This window comes from Morus notabilis, unplaced genomic scaffold (assembly GCF_000414095.1).
Source record: "Morus notabilis unplaced genomic scaffold, ASM41409v2 Scaffold304, whole genome shotgun sequence".
In the NCBI taxonomy this organism is placed as follows: domain Eukaryota; kingdom Viridiplantae; phylum Streptophyta; class Magnoliopsida; order Rosales; family Moraceae; genus Morus; species Morus notabilis.
The window spans coordinates 33,326-54,190 of record NW_010366882.1 but is presented as its reverse complement, the minus strand read 5'-3'; the positions used below and the strand labels follow the sequence as shown (position 1 = coordinate 54,190).

The window sequence follows — 20,865 nt, the reverse complement described above, 5'->3', positions numbered from 1 at the left end:
AACCACAAAATTACACTAGTGAATCAACTAAAAGGGCTATACAGTTTATGGCCTCTATTGACTTCAGAAAACTGTTTTTCCATGGGCCTTGCAATTATGAGGATTTTATTCATGTTTTATATTCGATTCCCCCTCTTTTTTTTCCTTTTCAATTTTGATAATGTTCCTAAAAACGACTCATTTATAACAAAAAGAATCATCGATTTTTACCAAATTTCAAAGTGAGGCATGTCAGATCATAGAAGGTATATGAATCTTACATTTCTATTTTTGTGTTTCATAGATTATGTTCTTCCTATACAGTGTCAAGTCTACTAATTGTTCTTATCAAAACAAGTGAATTTCAACTCAAATATCGAAATTTAATGAATCACAGAAAAAAAATTACACCGTCTAAGCATTTCGCAAATTTGTTTTACTAATCATCATCAATCAAAGTTCGGAAAACTTATCAGGACATGAGAACTTTTCTTTTTATTATTATTATTATTATTATTAAATAGACTTAAGGTGTAAAGAGTCAAAACTCATACCAAAACACGATCTAAGATAAGCTGTATGACAAGTTGTTCCATTTCTTCTCTCTTTAAGTCGGGACCTGAGAAATTCAGGCCACCAAGATTGAGTAATATGAGAAAAAAATAATAGGCAACAGCTCTAAGAAGGGCACAGACACACAAATGGAGTGGTGCAAATGTTTAATCAACCATATTCAACAATAAAATTTGCTAAAAGCAAAGTCATTTCATCATCTAAGAAAAATAATAATGCACGACAATGTTGAACGCCTGCATCAGCTTTTATCTAGCCATCCATAGTAGATATACTGAAAATGATTGACCCACCTACTTCCTTGTGCTTAGATTTAATTTTATCGACCAGCTGCAACATTGTCAATCTCTGATCATTCTCTTGTACATCTTGCAGCAAAGAAATTATAAGCTTTGCATAACCTGAAAAGAATCCCCACATACACACAGCTCGACATCATCATGCTAGATCTGTAATCGAAAAATTTAATGAAGAATACTCTAAACAGCCAACTTTGAAATAAAATAATCAAAGAGAAAATTTACATATCTTATCACCACATGCATGCATCACAATATAAGAAATTAATCTGCAGGACAGAATCTAATGGAAACAACACCATCCAAAAGTAGAAGCCACAGAAGTATGCCACTCATATGTTACCCATGAGTCCCTGACGTTTATATGAGGAGCATACGAGTTCCATCATTAAGATTCCATCCCATGACTTTACATTGTTTCCATTTGCACTACGAATACTAGTACTACAAAGTCAAAGAAACCGGGCATTCCAGTACTGTAGACTCAAGGACATTTAGTCCATATTTTCTCCAAAGTTGGATAGTTTACATACATGTAATTCAAGAAGATAAACATTACTGAAAAATAAATTATTTCTTATTATTTTATAAGCGGATAAAGAAATAAGGCGGTCGAAATTCGGGATCTCAAAATCGTGAGGATCAAAGAAGTGGCAACCAAGTTAATCCATCTCATTTATGCAGTTAATTTGATGCTCAAACCAATGACCAAGGTTTCCTTTGAATATTTACACTTATGATAATGACGACTAAAGATAACTGGTGATCTTAGTAATTACGGTCATAGAAAAAAATAATGCAGTAACTGGAGTAAACACACAAGGAGACGCCAAGGAGAACAAAAAGAATGATTGCTAAGTAGATAATAGCTGATTGATATAATAATTCATAAAATATTTTAAGAAAAGGTAAAAGAACCATACAAGAGGCATCCATTTCTGTAGCCTCACTTGATAGTGCACAGTTGTCACACATCCCTGGGATAATACAAATGGCAATTAAGTTCTCGAATAACCAATTATTACCAATAGAGAAATCTGGTACGCATGTAAACAATGTACAAACATGGAGGTCAACTCTTCAGAAATCTGCGAAAATCAAAATACAATTTACAACAATATTTCTCACCACCAGTACTATATCATAGGGCAGAACAAGGCAAGCCCAGAGAATAGATTTCTACCGACACCTTGAAAAGTTTCTCGTGAATTGTGATGTTTGAATACTAGCCCCTCAATTGACATTTTGTTTACCAAAAGATAGCAGTTCACTATATTTATAGGACATGTAGAGCAACAAGTTATAACATATGGTACCATTACAGTCCTGTAGTGGCTCAGCAAAATGTCGGAAAATTGAACTTCGACGGCATTGTCTTCTAGACTGCAATAAGAAAGAGAGGCCAGTGAGAACTGAAGTTAAGTATCTTCTTTTATAAAGATTAACCATATGCATGGCACAAGTTTGTATAAATGAATTACGAGTCCAAGACAAAAACTTGAGAAACAATAGCTCGTAGGACAGCAAAGAGGAGACAGAATTACGGTGATACATCAAAGCATGAATGGAATATTAACAGTCATAAAAAAGGTAAATAAAAAATACAAGTATGCAATTTTCTAACAAAAGTACATTTATATCAAAATTATATTCTTCTACCATACATGAGATTTTATATTAGATTATTCTACTATACATGAGATTTTATATTAGATTATAAGTTAACAACAGCAACAAAGGACAGCAGGGAAAGTCAAATTTCCACAGATTCGTTCTCTCTGCCTATAGCAATGCTAAATATCTCAAATTTGAGGTTTCGCAGCAAAGAAACTCAATTAAAATATAATTTAAGAAATTATAGCTAGCACATGTTCAGCAACTACAAAAATAAGTCAATTTCAAGAAAACTTTTACATCTTTTACAAACAAGAAATAGAACGGTAATCATTTTAATTTCACTCAAATAAAAAACAAACAAAAAAAAGGTAAAAAGCCACTGGTGAAAAATGTGAGATGCATATTACCTGACAATACCGGACAATGTCATAAAGATTCTGCAGTCCTGAATTTTCATAGAAAACCATTGAACTCTGCAAATAATGCTCAAAGGTTAGAAACATAGTATAAGAAATTCTACGATAAAACTATATGTTAAAAGAAAATTGACGCAACAAATTAACTAAACTCTGTGGGATCGTGGGAAATGCAAAATACAGTTTGGTTGTTAGGAGGTCGGTCATTATAGTGTTTTTTTTTCATTTATTTTTTCTGGAGTCATTATTTAGCGTGGCTTACCAGAGTTTCGAGTTTTTGGGGGAAATGCTAGCATCATTCGATTAAATGAATCAGGCAGTGGTGTTGTGAGGAGCTAATGATTATGATGGGTATAAGTTCTAACAGTCCATTTTTCTGCAGTTTCCACAATTTTCAGATTGTCATTCGATTAAATGAATTTCTAGACTTTTCAGTTTCAATCTTCCTCGCATATTTTCCTTAAATTTTTCTCTAGAAAAGTTTAAACTCCTACAGTGTCTGGAGTACTCTCGTTGCTTCTTTGCATAAAAAACTTTACCTGCCTAGGAACGTCAGCAGGCCGAAAGTAAAGTAGGCACTGAGAAGGGAGACCATCTCGTCCAGCTCGACCACTTTCCTGAGGCAAAATTTGTTATGGGATGAATAAAGTTGCTAATAATTTAGTCGAGCTTGAAAGGTGGAAAAACCTGGTAGTATGTTTCCATTGATTTACTCAAGCTGTGATGGATGACAAACCTGACTACAAGCAGCTACTGAGTATTAAATCAATGTATTATAAAAATTACTACACATCGTACAACAGGAAACAGAAAATAGCTAAACATACATATACAAAATTAAAATCCCCAAAAGGGGCTTTGCAAGAGAGAAGAATAAAAAGGAATGACAATAAACAACTGCTTACATTGAATCTCAAGAAAAAAATTACTTCCATGCTTATAAATTTCAAATTGCAGAAATTGCTATACAAGAGGTGGGAATTGGGAAGGAAAAGAAAATACAAATTGTATGTGTAAGCTTATTGATTCTTGTTAAAAAAACAAAAAGAGCTTCACATGCGAAGACTGTGTTTGCATGCATAGACACACATCTGGTTTCTAAAAGTTTTTGATAGCAAAAGAAAAAAAGCAAAAATATGTATATATATATATATATATATCACGGCTGTTGTATTGGAATAGGCAGCTGTTGGATACTCTTCCCAACTCCCAATGTTGGAAGAAAGAAAAAACTTTTCCCTGAGACAACCATGCAACAAGGTCTCACCCACCATTAGATATTCAATATTCTAATTTCCTAACAGTCTAGATCAAAATATCTAACTTGACTTTATATGCATAATATGCTGTCCTTTATAGTTCTTTTTCCAAGTGTTCCGTACGAAGGCAAATAAAAGAGGGAAAAAATTAATCAAAACCTTCCCCCCTAGGCACCCACACCCAAAAAAAAAAAAAGGATTAATCCCAAAAATGGTCCCCGAGGTTTGCTCTCAAACCCACTTTGGTCTTTGACTTTGAAAATGTCCCACAGTTGGTTTCTGAGGTTTTACTCTGTTTCAGTTTTAGTCCTTCTATTAGCTAGATGTTAAATATTTAACAAAATCTTTGAAAATTAGGGAACAAAATTGGAAACATCAATACAAAAAACAAAAGCTAATATCCACATATAGACCGTAAATTTTAGTTGTTTCCAATTTTGGCCCGTAATTTACACAGATTAAGTCAAACATGTAACAGCTAGTTAACGGAAGGACCGAAACTAAAACATAGTAAAACCTCAGGGACCAATCGTGGCATGTTTTCAAAGTCAGGGACCAAAATATGATTGAGGGTAAACCTCAAGGACCATTTGTGGGACATACCACTAGCACCCCCCCACACCCAACAAAAAAAAAAAAAAGAACTTAAACATGCTTATGATTTTAATATCCCTTTCCTCATTAACCGGAGAGTCAAACGAATACTGTGTTCATATCTTCCGGAAACAATCCAAATTTATGGTTTGAATCCACCGTGCATGATTTCACAGTATAGTTTTATTTTTATTGTGGACCTAAAATAGCATTTGCAATCATACTCAGAAAAGTAGGATGTCCTCAGAAATTACACTATAGAAAAAATAAGACAGCTAGTTTTAAATTACTAACCATCTGGTTTATTGATTCCCATGCCAAATGCCACCTGAAATGAAACTTCAGGTTATCAAACGAAGACAAAACTTAGAATTGGAAAAGAAAAAAGACAACTGCATGACATACCGTGCCGACAATGACCTGCAATTTGTTCTTGCTCCACCTGCGTCATAAAACATACACCACGCAGTTAGAAATTATATGAATGAAAGAAAATGCATACCAGCCAATTATTTACAATCTTTCGCATTTCTAAGGGTCTTTATTGTATCATATGACACTCTGAAAGAATTTGGGATCTCAATGTAACTCTCCCACCAAAAGAATTATAAGTTTGCAGCAGAGTATTGGAAGAATTATCATCACTTGATGCTCTCATTATTCAGAAAAGATCATATCTTAAGGATCAGAACCATGACCTTACCGGGTATGAACTTTCTCACGATCGTTCACGTCCATATCTGCATGATAGTATTCAGCTGAAATTCCTCTTGCCCGCAGCTCTTTCGCAACCTATAATTTTTAACAATAGAATGAGGCTATAAGTAACTTTACAAATATAACCCCTTCAGTACAGGATGACAGCATGCAAAATCAGTTCTACAATTTTTAACATTTAGCAAGTCATTTCTACCATCTATCTTATAAAACAGACTTACATGTTTAACAGTAGTGGCTGATGAGCCTTCATGTGAATTTTCAGGATTAAATTTAAGGTGTCACATATCAGTGATAAAAGGGTAGACTAGAAAGCAAGCCTATTGATATTTACAAGACTAACTAGTAACTAGCATTATCAATGCCTTCTAACCAGAATCTGATCATGAAACTACATGAAAACCCAAAGACTTTTGAATTTCACCTCCAAATGTCAAACTGTTTTTAACTCAATCTAGGAACCATATTTAAGCATAATTATAACAATAAATAACATATTTCAACGAAAGAAAAGACTGCACAAAAGACACTGACCTGTTCGCATTCCTTTCTAGAGAAGCAGTAAACTATCCCAGATTCGTTATTTGGATAAAATTCTTGAATGAATTCAGCAATTTCATCAATAACCACCTTGCCAACTGAAGATTTTTCTCGTACCTGCAGTTTGGAAACTCAGAATTCAAGCTCATGGTGCGAATCAAAATCCGATGTGAATAAACAAAACTATATACCATATAAAAGAGATTTGGCCTGTTGACTGTGCTGACAAATTTGACGCATCTTGAAATGTGGAGCATCTCCATCAGATCGTTCTGTACCTTCTGCGTAGCAGTTGCCTGTGGAATATGAGGCAACTCACATACTTAACAAATAAAACAGGATAATAACAAGAAGCCAATGCATACTGCATCTTGGCTCCTTTTCAATAAAAAAGATAAAAGAGGCAGAAAAAAGACATACAGTCAGAGCAATCACAGGAACTTTGGGAAATTGGGTCTTGAGGATACCAAGGTTTTTGTAGTCAGGTCGAAAATCATGACCCCACTGGCTGCAGCAATGCGCCTCCTGCGAAGTAATCCATGACATTAAACACTAAGCCGGACAATGTATTCTAGTTGCTTCCCTTTATTTTCGTTTCTTAGAAAATAGGAAACAGAAATGCTACTAAAAACAATAAAGAACAAAAAATGCATTTGATTTGCTTTCTTCACGCCATCCCCATCTATCATTTCTGTCAACAGATGCCGGAAAGAAGCTCTCCTCTCAACTAAAACATTAGGATTCCGGAAAGGCCACATATCAAAGGAAAATGGTAAACCCTTAGTCAAAAGTGTGCACGCACACATATGCATGTATATAGTTGTATTTGTATTTCAATTGAAACTGAGAAACTGAAGGATTATTTTGACTATAGACTGTAATATAAGTCATTAGGCTCCACATGAAACATGCTGGTCAAGGCATAGCTCAAACTATTTAATATGTCAGAATACCAAAGAATCAAGAATTGACAGCAACGAGATTCTCAAATTGATGAAAATGGTTTTAAATCATATTACATATCTGAACTTGTTAGAAATATCAAGTTAGTTAGATGGTTAGCCATAGAATAAGGGATTCTCGGCTAGGTCCTTTATTTATGTTTTTTTTGTTATGTTAGTTCCTAGATTTGCGGTTTAGCATTTCCTTTCCTATGTATGTATGACTATTTAAGTCTTAAGTGATTTAACAAAAGATTACCGAAGTCCATTCATAAAACTTTCATGGTATTAGAGCCTCAGCTCTATAGAAACACAAAAATACCGTGATGGAGAAAACTGGTACTGGAAAACCAACATGGTCGACGGTCACAGCAAAAACTTTGGGGACAGTTTATATGACTACGACAAGCAGCAGTGCTGACCAACTAGGAGCAGCCATGTCCTTGCAAATTTCCGTTCACAAACTAAACGGAAAAAATTACTTGGAATGGGCACAATCGGTCAAGCTCGTCATTGATGGTCGAGGGAAATTGGGACATCTGACTGGAGAAGAAAAAAACCCAGGGGAGACAGATCCACACTTCAAGACATGGAGATCGGAGAACTCATTGGTGACTGCGTGGCTTCTCAACTTGATGGAACCAGCAATTGTCAAGCCTCATATGTTCCTACCGACAGCCAAGGAGGTGTGGGATTCAATCCGGGAGACATATTCTGATCTCAAAAATTCATCTCAAATTTTCGAGATAAAAACGAAACTTTGGCAAGCAAAGCAAGGAGATCGAGACGTGACAGACTTCTATAATGAAATGGTGACATTATGGCAAGAACTGGATTAGTGTCATGATGATCAATGGGAAAATAGCCAGGATTGTGCGAGATTCAAGAAGAGAGAGGAAAGTGATCGTGTTTACATGTTCCTCGCAGGTGTGAATAAGAGTCTTGATGAAGTCAAGGGGAGAATTCTCAGGCGAAGGCCACTACCGTCCATCTGTGAGGTTTTTCCAGAAGTTAGGATGGAAGAAGGCAGAAGGAAGATCATGCTTGGGAATTTTGGACTACAGGACAGATCTAAACAAGAAGGATATGCACTGGCTGCACGATCAACAGAAGGAGATCAAGACAGAAGAAAGAAGCCTTGGTGTGATTACTGCAAAAAATTCTGGCACACCCGTGAGACATGCTGGAAGATCCACGGTAAGCCACCAGGAGGAAAGAAGTGACCCGAAAGGGCTCTTTAGACCGTGGCTGAGAATTCTCAAGAACCACAAGTTAACTCAGGATCATCTCCATTCACGAAGGAACAATTAGAACATCTTGTTAAATTGTTTCAATCTCCACAATTTTCAGGTAGTCCGTCTTGTTCCTTTGCTCAAACCGGTAATAGTCATGTTCTTTCTTTCTCATGTGTCAAATCCAATTGTTCTTGGATTATTGATTCTGGGGCAACTGACCACATGACAGGTTGTTCAAGTATTTTCTCATCCTATAAATCATGTGCAGGAAATAGGAAAGTAAAAATTGCAGATGGCTCTTTTTCAGCCATAGAAGGAATAGGAACTGTCAAAATTTCACCATTGTTTATTCTTTCCAACGTGCTGCATGTCCCTAATCTAACCTGTAATCTTGTGTCAATTAGCAAATTAACTCATGACTTAAAATGTCATGTTAATTTTTTCCCATCTCATTGTGAATTCAGGAAATGGTCTCGGGGAAGATGATTGGCAATGCTAGAGAGTGTGAAGGTCTCTATCTTCTAGACGAAGGATCTCAATCAAATAAAACAGTCCAAGGAACCTGTTTGAAGTCTATTTCCGTTTCTAGTAACAATGAGATATATTTGTGGCACTTTAGATTAGGTCGTCCTAGTTTTTATTATTTGCAACATTTATTTCCGAATCTATTCAAGAATAAGAATCCTTCTGATTTTCAATGTGAAATCTGTGCATTGGCAAAACATCATATAGCATCCTATTCTCCACGATCATACAAGCCTTCAAAACCATTTTCATTAATACATAGTGATATATGGGGTCCATATCGAGTTTCAACATGTTTTGGAAAAAGATGGTTTGTTACTTTAATTGATGATCATACAAGACTGAGCTGGGTTTATTTACTAAAGGAAAAATCTGAGGTAGAATCAATTTTCAAAAATTTCTATCATATGGTTCAAACTCAATTTCAAACTAACATCCAAGTGTTTAGAAGTGATAATGGCAGAGAATACTTCAAACATATTTTGGGACAGTTTTTTGCTGAAAAAAGAATTGTTCAACAGAGTTCGTGCAACAATACTCCACAACAGAATGGAGTTGCTGAAAGAAAAAATAGACATATTTTGGAAGTTGCACGGGCCCTGTTATTTACCAATAATGTTCCAAAATATCTTTGGGGAGAAGCGGTTTTAACATCAATTTATTTGATTAATCGTCTGCCATCAAAAGTTTTAAAGTTTCAAACTCCACTCAGCCTTTTTCAAAAAACGTTTCCAACATCATGAATATTCTCTTCATTACCTTTACGTGTATTTGGTTGTACTGTGTTTATTCACAGTCAAGATAAAACCTGAGGAAAACTTGATCCTCGAGCAACCAAACGCGTGTTTGTTGGTGTTGCAACAAATCAAAAAGGCTTTAAATGTTTTGACCCTGTTTCAAAGAAAATATACATCACTATGGACGTTTTGTTTTTTGAAAACAAACCATATTTTGCAGCTCATCTTCAGGGGGAGAATAGGCATGAAGATTCGTTTTTTAAAAGTCTCAACCACTTGGATTCACCAACCATGGATTCTTGCAGGTTTGAACAGATTCCTGATTCCCTGGATTTTCTCAGGATTGAACAAATCACTGCTTCTCCTGAAAACCAACAAATTTTTAAAAACCAACACCACAATTCGGATTCAAGTCCCAAGATTTTTTCAAATTCGGATCCAGAACTAATCAGGGATTTTGAAAACAACTCAAATTCTGTGGACTTGAATTCGAACATGGAGGAAGAATCTGTTGAAACCGAAAACGGGAAAAACAAGGAATCTGAAATTCAAAAACAAAAGGATTCTTCAATTGAAATTCAAAATTCGGAAAGAGGTATTGCACCCATAGTATCTCAACAAATAACTACCAACGGAAATAGAAGTCAAACAGGGAAAGTATTTGGACATATTTATGAGAGAAAGTTCCCTCATCGGAAGACAGGTACCAAAGCCTCTCAGCCTTGCCAAGAATCTAACTCAGAACTAGAAAATCCTGAAGTCGAGTCCTCTATTCAAAAATCAGAGTTGTCTGGTGAGTTAGATATTCCAATAGCCATCCAAAAAGAAAAACGCTCATGCACCAAATATCCCATGTCCAACTTCGTGTCTTATAAAAGGCTTTCCCCTCGTTTTTTTGCTTTCACCACTAATGTTTCTTCTGTGGAGATTCCTAACAATATACAGGATGCTTTAAAAAGTCCAGAGTGGAAGAAGGCGGTTCTAAAGGAGATGAGTGCTCTTGAGAAAAATAAGACATGGAGAGTAGAGGAGTTGCCAAAGGGAAAATCAATAGTGGGCTGCAAATGGGTTTTCACCACCAAATACCGAGCTAATGGAACACTTGAAAGATACAAAGCTAGATTAGTTGCCAAAGGATTCACACAAACATATGGTGTGGATTACATGGAGACTTTTGCACCCGTGGCTAAACTTAATATTGTTCGGATTTTGTTATCTATTGCAGTGAACCGGGATTGGCCATTGCAGCAACTAGACGTGAAGAATGCCTTCCTTAATGGAGATTTAGAAGAAGTCTTCATGGAACCACCCCCCGGATTTGAGGACAAGTTTGGGTCAAAAGTGTGCAGGTTAAAAAAATCTTTGTACGGACTCAAGCAATCTCCAAGAGCATGGTTTGATAGGTTCACACGATCTATAAAAGGTCAAGGTTATGTTCAATCTCAGTCCGATCACACTATGTTTTTCAGGTTCTCTGAGGCAGGGAAGGTAGCGGTGCTGATTGTGTATGTAGGTGATATCATTCTCACCAGAGATGATTTAGTGGAGATGGAAAGACTTAAAAGGGGGGGGCTTTCCAAGGAGTTTGAAATCAAGGACCTTGGAGAACTGAAGTATTTCCTAGGTATGGAGATTGCAAGATCTAGAAAGGGCATCATTGTTTCACGACAAAAATACATCCTAGACCTTCTAAAGGGAACGGGTATGAGTGGCTGTAAACCAACAGACACACCAATAGACCCAAACAAAAAGTTGGGAGAAGCAAAGCAAGGGGTACCGGTAAACACTTCCCAATATCAAAGATTGGTAGGAAAGTTAATTTATTTGTCGCACACTCGTCCAGACATTGCATTTGTAGTAAGTATGATCAGCCTGTTTATGCATTCACCATGTGAAGAACATCTAGAGGCAGCTTATAGAGTATTGAGGTACTTAAAGAGTTGTCCAGGGAAGGGGTTGTTCTTTAAAAAGGGGGAAGACAGAAGAGTTGAAGTTTTTTCTAATGCGGATTGGGCTGGTTCGGTTACAGACATGAAATCAACATCGGGATACTGCACCTTTGTGTGGGGCAACCTCGTTACTTGGAGAAGTAAAAAGCAAAACGTAGTTGCAAGGAGCATTGCTGAAGCAGAGTTTAGATCAATGGCCAATGGTGTGTGTGAAGTATTATGGGTTCAACGTGTACTTCAGGAGTTAAAGCAACAAGTCCTACTACCAATACGATTGTATTGTGATAATAAGGCAGCTATTAGCATAGCCCACAATCCAGTCCAACATGACAGAACAAAGCATGTTGAGGTGGATAGGCATTTCATAAAAGAAAAGCTAGAGGCCGGACTCATTTGTACCCCATTTGTACCAACAACAGAGCAACTTGCAGACATCCTAACTAAGGGATTGTTTAGACCAATGTTTGACTCATTTGTAAACAAGTTAGGCATGATTGACATCTATGCACCAACTTGAGGGGGAGTGTTAGAAATATCAAGTTAGTTAGATGGTTAGCCATAGAATAAGGGATTCTCGGCTAGGTACTTTATTTTTTTTTTTTTTGTTATGTTAGTTCCTAGATTTGCGGTTTAGTATTTCCTTTCCTATGTATGTATGACTATTTAAGTCTTAAGTGATTTAATAAAAGATTACCGAAGTCCATTCATAAAACTTTCAGAACTACTTATAGGAAGCCGAACTTACATCAATCGAAATCAGAGAGAGACGACCGGCATGATGACACTTTTCAAGCTTTGACATAAATCTCTTGCTCTTTGATATCTTCTCTGGTGTCACGTACAATATTTTCAAATCTCCGTCCCCCTTTTCAAGAGCCTTGTAAATGAACTTCTCCTCATCCTTACTAGTAGTTGATGTCAACATATTTGCTGAAATGCCTAAAGCAGCCAAACCCATCACCTGAAACCACAGTTATTGTCAAGGAAACTGCTTCAGATTTTTTAAAATGAGGTTATAATATATTACGTTGTTTAAAAGAAAAGACCAAGACAAACAGCACCTGATCCTGTATTAAAGAAAGTAAAGGACTGACAACAAGTGCAATTCCATTACGAAGAAGTGCTGGAAGCTGATAACAGAGGCTCTTGCCACCACCTGCAGCCATAATAACCATAACATCTCTTCCACTCATGATCGCATTGATGATCTGATATCAATTGACAACAATGTCAGTAAATCTACACGTACAGATGAGAATAATGGATTAAAAGGTTTAACCTCTCATGCAATATTCTTCCCAGATGAAAAAGAAAAGAAAGAAGATAAATGTGAGAAACTCCAAAAATTCAAGGCCTTTGCCAGTTGAATCAAATGAAATAGTTTTACGAAGAAATATAATAATAAAAACTCTCAACTACAGAACAGAAGCAACAAAAGGCCCTTACAAACACTCCTCAAACGATGTCCTTCCAACTTAGATTAACAAGGAGTAAAAGAAAATATCTAAAATCTTAACAAGTAGAAGCTCATAGGAACCTTTGTATCTGACTTCATCCCACAAAGCTTCACCATCCTGGGGAGCATCTACAAAGAAATTCTCGTTCCTGTCAAACCGAAGGACCCAAAACAGAGCCAACACACAACCCCACAAAAAATCAAAAAATTCCCTCTAAAATAGCAAAAACACTTGCTAGCAAACATACAGTATTTTGAGTGATCCAAAGATCACCCTCATTTTCACAAAAGCCTCCACCATATTTGAGAGCCACCCGACAATTAAAAATAATAATAATAATAATAATAATAATAATAATAATAATAATAATGTGGGAAATAACCGCATTATCTTTAACATTATCTTCTAGAAGCAAGCATTATCTCCTAAGGATTATGACCGGCTAGGACTAGGGATCATGTGATTATCTATTTCCTAGATTCTAGGTGACCGGCTAACAATAGAATTAGGGATAAGTTCTTTTCTCCAATGAGTTTATCTAACTTGTGTATATATATAGCCCTTTAGTGGCTTGTGTAACTTATTGGAATTAATAAAATATTTTTTCCTCATTTTTTTCCCACATGGTATCAGAGCCATAGGGCTTCTTTTTTTTTTTCTAGAAATAAAGCCTTCTTTTCCTCGGCCTTCATAGCCGAATTTCTCTGATTTTTTTTTCCTCGGCCTTCATAGCCGAATTTCTCCAAATTGCCTTCATCGCAATTACTTTTTTTTTCCCATTACAGTTTTTTTTCTTCCGCAATTTTTTTCCTGAATTTGCCTTTTCTTTGCGGATTACCCTCTTTTTTGTTTCTTGTTTTGCGGATTACCCTCTTTCTTGTGATCCCACATCCGAATAAATTCAGAGATGTCAGAAACAACCTCTTCAACTCCCTTGGTTCAAGCAACCCAACAGCATAAGGAAGAACAGATTCAGCGTTCTTCAGGCGATTTCCAAAATATACAGACAGCCTATAGACTCAATGGCAGAAACTACCTGAAGTGGTCCCACTTGGTTCGGACTTTTCTAAAGGGAAAAGGAAAATTAGTCACTTACTTGGGACTGGACCGAAGGAAGAAGATGCTGGATTTGAAGCCTGGGGTGAAGAGGATTCCATGATCATGTCTTGGTTGTGGAATTCCATGACACCTGAAATCAGCGACACATTCATGTTTCTGCCAACCGCAAAGGCGATTTGGGATGCTGCACATAGAACCTACTCTAAGGTCCGTGATGCGGCTTTGATTTACGAGATTAAGATCAAAACAGCGGCAGCCAAACAGGGAAGTAAAACTGTAACATAATACGCTAATTTTTTGCAAAACCAGTGGCAAGAACTAGATTATTACAAGGTAATTAACCTGGAGTGCAGTGACTGTGCAGGGGCAGTGAAAAGATTCATAGAAAGACATCGAGTTTATGACTTTCTTACAGGTTTAAACCCGGAATTTGATCTTATACGAATCCAAATCCTAGGGAAGTTGGAAATCCCATCCTTGGAAGAGGCAATAGCTTTAATCCGGGCTGAGGAAAGCCGCAGAGGAGTGATGCTTGAACCTGAAGCAGTTGATGGATCTGCACTCACAACCTCTAGTAACAAACAACGGGGTCTCATCTTGGAACAACCACCAAAAGCTGAACCTGAAAAAACGGAGGATAAAAAGGGAGCAAATCGAGAAGATCTCTGGTGTACCCACTGTAAAAAGCCACGACATACAAGAGAGGGCTGCTGGAAATTACATGGAAAACCTTCAACAACTAGCCATGAATGGGGAAATAAAGGAGGACAACAGCAACGACAACAAGGCCAAGCATATAAGACCTCCCAAGTAAGTCAAGATCAAGCTCAAACTCAAGACCATAGCGGGTTGAATAATGAAGAGATAGAAAAATTGAGGAACTTGCTGGGAACCCTTGAGAAACCATCCTCCAACACTTGCTCTTTGGCACTCTCAGGTAAGCACTCATTCTCTTGTGGACTAAATGCTTCAGATAAATTGTTTGTGAATTCATGGATTTTAAACTCGAGAGCTACAGATCATATGACACATGCCTCAAACCAATTAAAAACTCACACCCCGTGTCCAAGTAATAGAAAAATTACGATTGCCGATGGAACCACAACCACAGTAGCCGGGGTAGGGGATGTCCATATCGCACCTAGTCTTATCCTCAAAAATGTTTTACATGTCCCAAAACTGTCAACCAACCTTGTGTCTATTCGAAAGCTTACAAAAGACTTACATTGGCATGTTACGTTTTACCCTTCTTATTGTGAGTTTCAGGATCAGGGTTCGGGGAAGAAGATTGGACGTGCTGAGGAAAAGGATGGACTCTATCACCTTGAGACGTCGAATTTTTCACATATGATCAGGAAGAGCCTAACATCCTCATTTTTTTCTTCCTCCAAAAGGGATCTCATTTGGTTGCACCACCACCACCTTGGCCATCCTTTTGCAGTTTTAAAAATTATGTTTCCTTCTTTATTTAGGGGATTTGAAATTAGGGGATTTCATTGTGACATTTGTGAGTATGCAAAACACACTCGTGTTTCCTTTCCTATTAGTAATAAAAGATGTTCTTCTCCTTTCTATCTAATCCACAGTGATATCTGGGGCCCTTCCACTACTCCAAATATCTCCGGTTCACGTTGATTTGTGTCCTTTATCGATGATTGTACTAGAGTTACCTAGATCTTTTGCTGAAAAATAAATCCGATGTGAGTAACATCTTTCCCAATTTCCACTTGATGATTCAAAATCAGTTTGGTACTATTATAAAGAGATTTAGGTCTGACAACACAAAAGACTACTTTAATCAGTTCTTGTCTCCTTTTTTTCCAAAAAGAAGGAATCCATGAGTCATCTTGCGTAAAAACTCCACAACAAAACGGGGTTGCAGAAAGAAAAAATGGTCACCTCCTAAACACTACCGGGGCACTCTTGTTTCATCATAACATACCAAAACACTATTAGGGGGAAGCTGTTCTTACCGCTACCTATATCATAAACCAAATTCCTTCAAGGGTTTTAGGGTCAAAAAGTCCAATGGAAGCTCTTTCTAAATTCTATCCTGACATCAATACAACCAACAACCTTACACCTAGAATTTTTGGGTGCACTTCATTTGGTCACGTCCACAGCAACAATCGGGGAAAATTGGATCCTAGAGTTGTCAAATGTGTCTTTGTAGGATACTCTTCCACACAAAAAGGGTACAAAGGCTATCATCCACCCACCAAAAAGCTCTTTGTCTCGGCCGATGTCACATTTGCAGAAGAAAAACCATATTTTGCTCAACCTTATCTTCAGAGGGAGCCTTCTATTATAGAAGATAAGGATTCTTTCCTTCTTGATCTACCATCCTCTTCTTCATCATCCCATCCTCCCACGCCTAAACCTGTGGAATCCGCAGCACCCTCAAGGAAAGACGTACTCAAGGAAACGGGGCCCAGCCTTTGAATCTACACAAGTCCAAATCTCCAACCCGACTCTTGAGAATGAGGTAACAGTTTCTGAACCTACTTTGCCTTTACTGGTAGAACACCCACCTTCACCTCCTGACCTTCAAACACTTAACCAAGAATTGCCTATAGCTATAAGAAAAGGAATCCGCGAATGTACCAGGAGGCCATTATACCCACTATCTCATTTTTTATCATTTGCGAGGTTTTCACCATCACATAAAAGCTTTCTTACGAGTCTAAATGAAATTGCTATTCCAAACACTTTGTCTGAGGCGCTATCTAAGGAAGAATGGCGAAAAGCAATGGGAGTGGAAATGGATGCTCTAGAAAAAAAACAGAACATGGGAGATAGCGGACTTTCTGAGGGGAAAGAAAGCAGTGGGTGCAAATGGGTATTTTCTCTAAAATTCAAGGCATATGGGTCATTAGAGCGCTACAAAGCAAGACTAGTTGCCAAAGGGTACAATCAGACATATAGGGTGGATTATCAAGAGACTTTCGCGCCAGTCACAAAAATGAACACAATAAGGATCTTATTGTCATTGACAACCAATTATAACTGGGACCTACAACAGTATGATGTGAAGAACGCATTCCTTCACGGGGACTTGGAAGGGGAAATTTATATGACCATTCCCCCTGGGTTCGTTGGAGTTGAAAAAGAAAAAGTATGCAAGTTAAAGAAAGCATTGTACGGTTTAAAACAGTCACCCCGTGCTTGGTTTGGAAGATTCACCAAAGTGATGCTAGCCACCGGATATAAGCAAAGTCAGGGAGACCACACCCTCTTTCATCAAACACTCGGATTCAGGGGGAGTCACAGTCTTGATAGTCTATGTGGACGACATTATTGTAACAGGAAACGATGCAGGGGAGAAACAAGCCTTGAAGCAACGCCTGATCAAAGAGTTCGAGATTAAGGAATTGGGAAGGTTGAAATACTTTCTTGGGATTGAGGTGGCACATTCAAGACAAGGCATCTTCATTTCAGAGCAGAAATATGTCATGGATCTTCTCAGAGAAACAAGAATTCTCGCTAGTAAACCAGCCGCAACTCCTATAGAGGCGAACCATAAACTTGGAGAAGCCACAGGTGATCAAACAGTAGACAGAGAAATGTACCAAAGACTAGTTGGGAAACTCATTTATCTTGCACACACCCGGCCAGACATAACATATTCCGTAAGCATCATTAGCCAATTCATGCATAATCCCCAGGAGGTCCATCTACAAGCATCCTACCGAGTGCTTCATTACCTAAAGGCTAACCCAGGAAAGGGAATAATGTTCAAGAGGAACTCCGAACTTGTCCTTGAGGCTTACACGGATGCAGATTATGCCGGATCTCCCATGGATCGAAGGTCTATCTCCGGATATTGTACATTTCTTAGAGGCAACTTAGTGACATGGAGAAGTAAAAAACAAAATGTTGTAGCTCGATCAAGTGTAGAAGCTGAGTTTAGGGCAATGGCACAGGGAGTCTGCGAATTGTTATGGCTGAAGATCATATTGGAGGACTTGAAGATTAAATGGAGTGGGCCGATGAGACTCTACTGCGATAATAAATCAGCAATCAGCATTGCACATAATCCAGTGCAACACGACCAAACAAAACACGTCGAGGTGGACCGACACTTCATCAAGGAAAAGCTAGATAGTGGATTGATCTGCACACCATATGTTCCTACAGGAGATCAACTAGCTAATATCTTCACCAAAGGGCTTAATAGTACTACCTTCCAAGAAATTACAACCAAGCTGGGAATGAGAGACACCTATTCACCAGCTTGAAGGGGAAGTGTGGGAAATAGCCGCATTATCTTTAACATTATCTTCTAGAAGCAAGCATTATCTCCTAAGGATTATGACCGGCTAGGGCTAGGGATCATGTGATTATCTATTTTCTAGATTCTAGGTGACGGGCTAACAATAGAATTAGGGATAAGTTCTTTTCTCCAATGAGTTTATCTAACTCGTGTATATATATAGCCCTTTAGTGGCTTGTGTAAATTATTAGAATTAATAAAATATTTTTTCCTCATTTTTTTCCACAAATAATAACGTTCCAGTTCTCGCTATTCCAATCAGACATTACACATCAATGCAATGAGAGACAATGATAAGTTTTGCTTCCTTACCATACATCACAGGCACTAAACCTCCAAAAGGCAAATGACCAAGAGAAGAACTTAACTTTAGACGGAACACGCCTTTTCCAAATGAAATTGAATGGCACAAAAGTGGAATGATTAGGATTTTTAATCAAGCAGAAGGAAATGAAGAACTTACAAGGAAAAGCTCAAAAGGAATCCAAAGGCCAAAATCTCCTATCAAAACTAAAACAGTCCAATGAAACCCCATCGCATGCATAGACACTTAAAACGAAACTTTGACAATACTATATCACTGAAAAATGGAAAACTTGGAAAAGAATCTTATCGGTTGGAAATTGGAATCGTATACCATAACAAAACCATCTCACTGAAGAAACTCAAATTAAGTTCAAGGGGGGGAAAAGAAAAATTGAATCCTAGAGAAGTTGCCCAATGTTTTCCCCCCCTCATAAGAAGTTGTCTATGTACAATACCGTATCTTGATATGAGCTAAAGGAACCGTACAGATACACAGAAAAGCTAAAGACCGACTAATGAAACTAGACAAAAATGTCTACAAGGTAGTTACCTCTCGCTGATTGGCACGATATGTAGATATTCCAAAAACATTGAACCTAATATCATCAGCTTCAGAATCCCATGCAAAAGGCCCAGACCAATTTTCCACGGTAGTTGAAGTACCCTCTTTAACCTGGTGCAAAGACCCTTTTGATGCTTCCAGCAGGGCCTTTAGTTCAGATTGTCTCTCATATAATCTCTCTTGCCTTTCAAGCAACGTCTTTATTTGTTCTGAATATCAAATATCAAGCATAAATGCATCAAGATAAGAAGGCCATAGTGTCTCTAATGCTTGTGATATGTGGAAGCAAATAACATTCACATAGTAGAGTTCACGAGGCATCCAACAAGATAACAAAAGCAAATCCTTTTAGCTTCAATTTTTTACGAGCACAATATTTGACCGAAATATATGTTAAAAATCCGGATTATTCAGCCCATTCACAGCTGTAACAGGCTGTAGATTTGACAGGCTGTAGAGGCCTCTAGCTATCATCTTTCCTTATTTAGTTGATTTAGGAAATCAGGAAATATATCATGATATTTCCTGATTACGTTAGACTAGAAATTAGCCTTTATTTTCCCTGATCTCTTGTATATAAGTGCAGCTTTTTACCATTCCAAATCAATGAAAAGTATTATAATTTTTCATTCATTTCTTTATGATATCAGAGCCTGGTTTCTGACTCTGTCCAGTAGTTCATTTTCTTTTCATTCCTTCTTCCTTTAGTCCAATATTCAATGGCCAAATATGGCATGGCAGCAAACCGTGGAAGCTCCACTTCAAAAATTACCTCCAGTCAGGAAACCCCAGTGGCAGGGATCAATGGAGGCTCGGACAGCAGTGGAGTTTTGCCAATCACAAGCCACAAGCTGAACGGGCATAACTATTTGCAGTGGTCACAATCCGTTCTCATGTTTGTTCGTGGGAAAGGAAATGATGACCACCTCACAGGCCTGTCAACTTCACCAGGAGAAAAAGACCCCAAATACCGGTCTTGGAGGGCTGAGGACAGCATGGTGATGTCTTGGCTGATTAACTCTATGATCAAAGATATTGGAGAAAATTTTCTTCTCTATAGTACTGCCAAAGAAATTTGGGATGCTGCCAAAGATACCTACTCCAGCAAAGAAAACACCTCTGAACTATTTGCTGTGGAAACCATTCTCCATGATCTCCGACAAGGTGAAACCTCTGTTACCCAATACTATAATACTCTTACTCGTTATTGGCAACAGTTAGACTTGTTTGAAGAGTATACTTAGGAGAGTCCGAGTTATGGAAATCGGTATAGGCAGATTATTGAAAAGAAACGAGTGTTTAAGTTTCTAATGGGACTTAACAAAGATTTAGATGAAGTCCGTGGGAGAATTTTGGGTACAAAGCCACTGCCAAGTCTAAGAGAAGCCTTCTCGGAGGTAAGGAGGGAAGAAAGCCGGAAGAAAGTGGTGCTGGGAACAGTAAACAATCAGCCCACAGCCGCAGCCACTGAAGGATCAGCCCTTGCTGTACGTGGACCACAACTGAACAACACAGAAAACAAGGTGAGAAGAGGAGGCAGACCCTAGTGTGAACATTGCTGGAAGACAGGCCATACAAGGGATACTTGTTGGAAGATTCACGAGAAACCTACTGATTGGAAACCCTCACGTTCAACAATTGAAAGCCGTGGCAACATTGCATCTTTAGCCAGTGAGAACAGCACCTTAGAACCGATTCTCTTTAGCAAAGAGCAGCTTGAACTTCTTCAAAAGATGATAAGCCAATCCACAAGCTCTTCTACTGTTGCTACAGGGTCCCTTGCTCAAAAAGGTAATTTTTTAAAGGCCTTAATTGTTAGTAGGGAAA

At 37.8% G+C, this 20,865-nt stretch overlaps 1 protein-coding gene across 3 annotated transcripts in view; it reads right to left on the bottom strand.

Annotated features, from left to right (window-relative positions):
• LOC21389528 (mediator of RNA polymerase II transcription subunit 34) overlaps positions 1–20,865 on the bottom strand; it is a 33,686-nt gene that overhangs the window by 2,732 nt on the left and 10,089 nt on the right. The window contains exons 2-17 of one of the 3 annotated variants that reach the window (XM_024174275.1): positions 19,027–19,247; positions 12,443–12,589; positions 12,127–12,342; positions 6,415–6,519; positions 6,186–6,290; positions 5,989–6,111; positions 5,441–5,529; positions 5,143–5,179; positions 5,032–5,065; positions 3,572–3,624; positions 3,424–3,501; positions 2,876–2,941; positions 2,168–2,234; positions 1,775–1,828; positions 846–953; positions 534–598 (exon numbers count right to left, since the gene is read on the bottom strand). In XM_024174275.1, the coding sequence (XP_024030043.1) occupies positions 534–598; positions 846–953; positions 1,775–1,828; positions 2,168–2,234; positions 2,876–2,941; positions 3,424–3,501; positions 3,572–3,624; positions 5,032–5,065; positions 5,143–5,179; positions 5,441–5,529; positions 5,989–6,111; positions 6,186–6,290; positions 6,415–6,519; positions 12,127–12,342; positions 12,443–12,589; positions 19,027–19,247 (1,568 nt within the window). The remainder of the gene's footprint in view (positions 1–533; positions 599–845; positions 954–1,774; positions 1,829–2,167; positions 2,235–2,875; positions 2,942–3,423; positions 3,502–3,571; positions 3,625–5,031; positions 5,066–5,142; positions 5,180–5,440; positions 5,530–5,988; positions 6,112–6,185; positions 6,291–6,414; positions 6,520–12,126; positions 12,343–12,442; positions 12,590–19,026; positions 19,248–20,865) is intronic. The other 2 variants (XM_024174276.1, XM_024174277.1) reach the window with 2 other exon arrangements.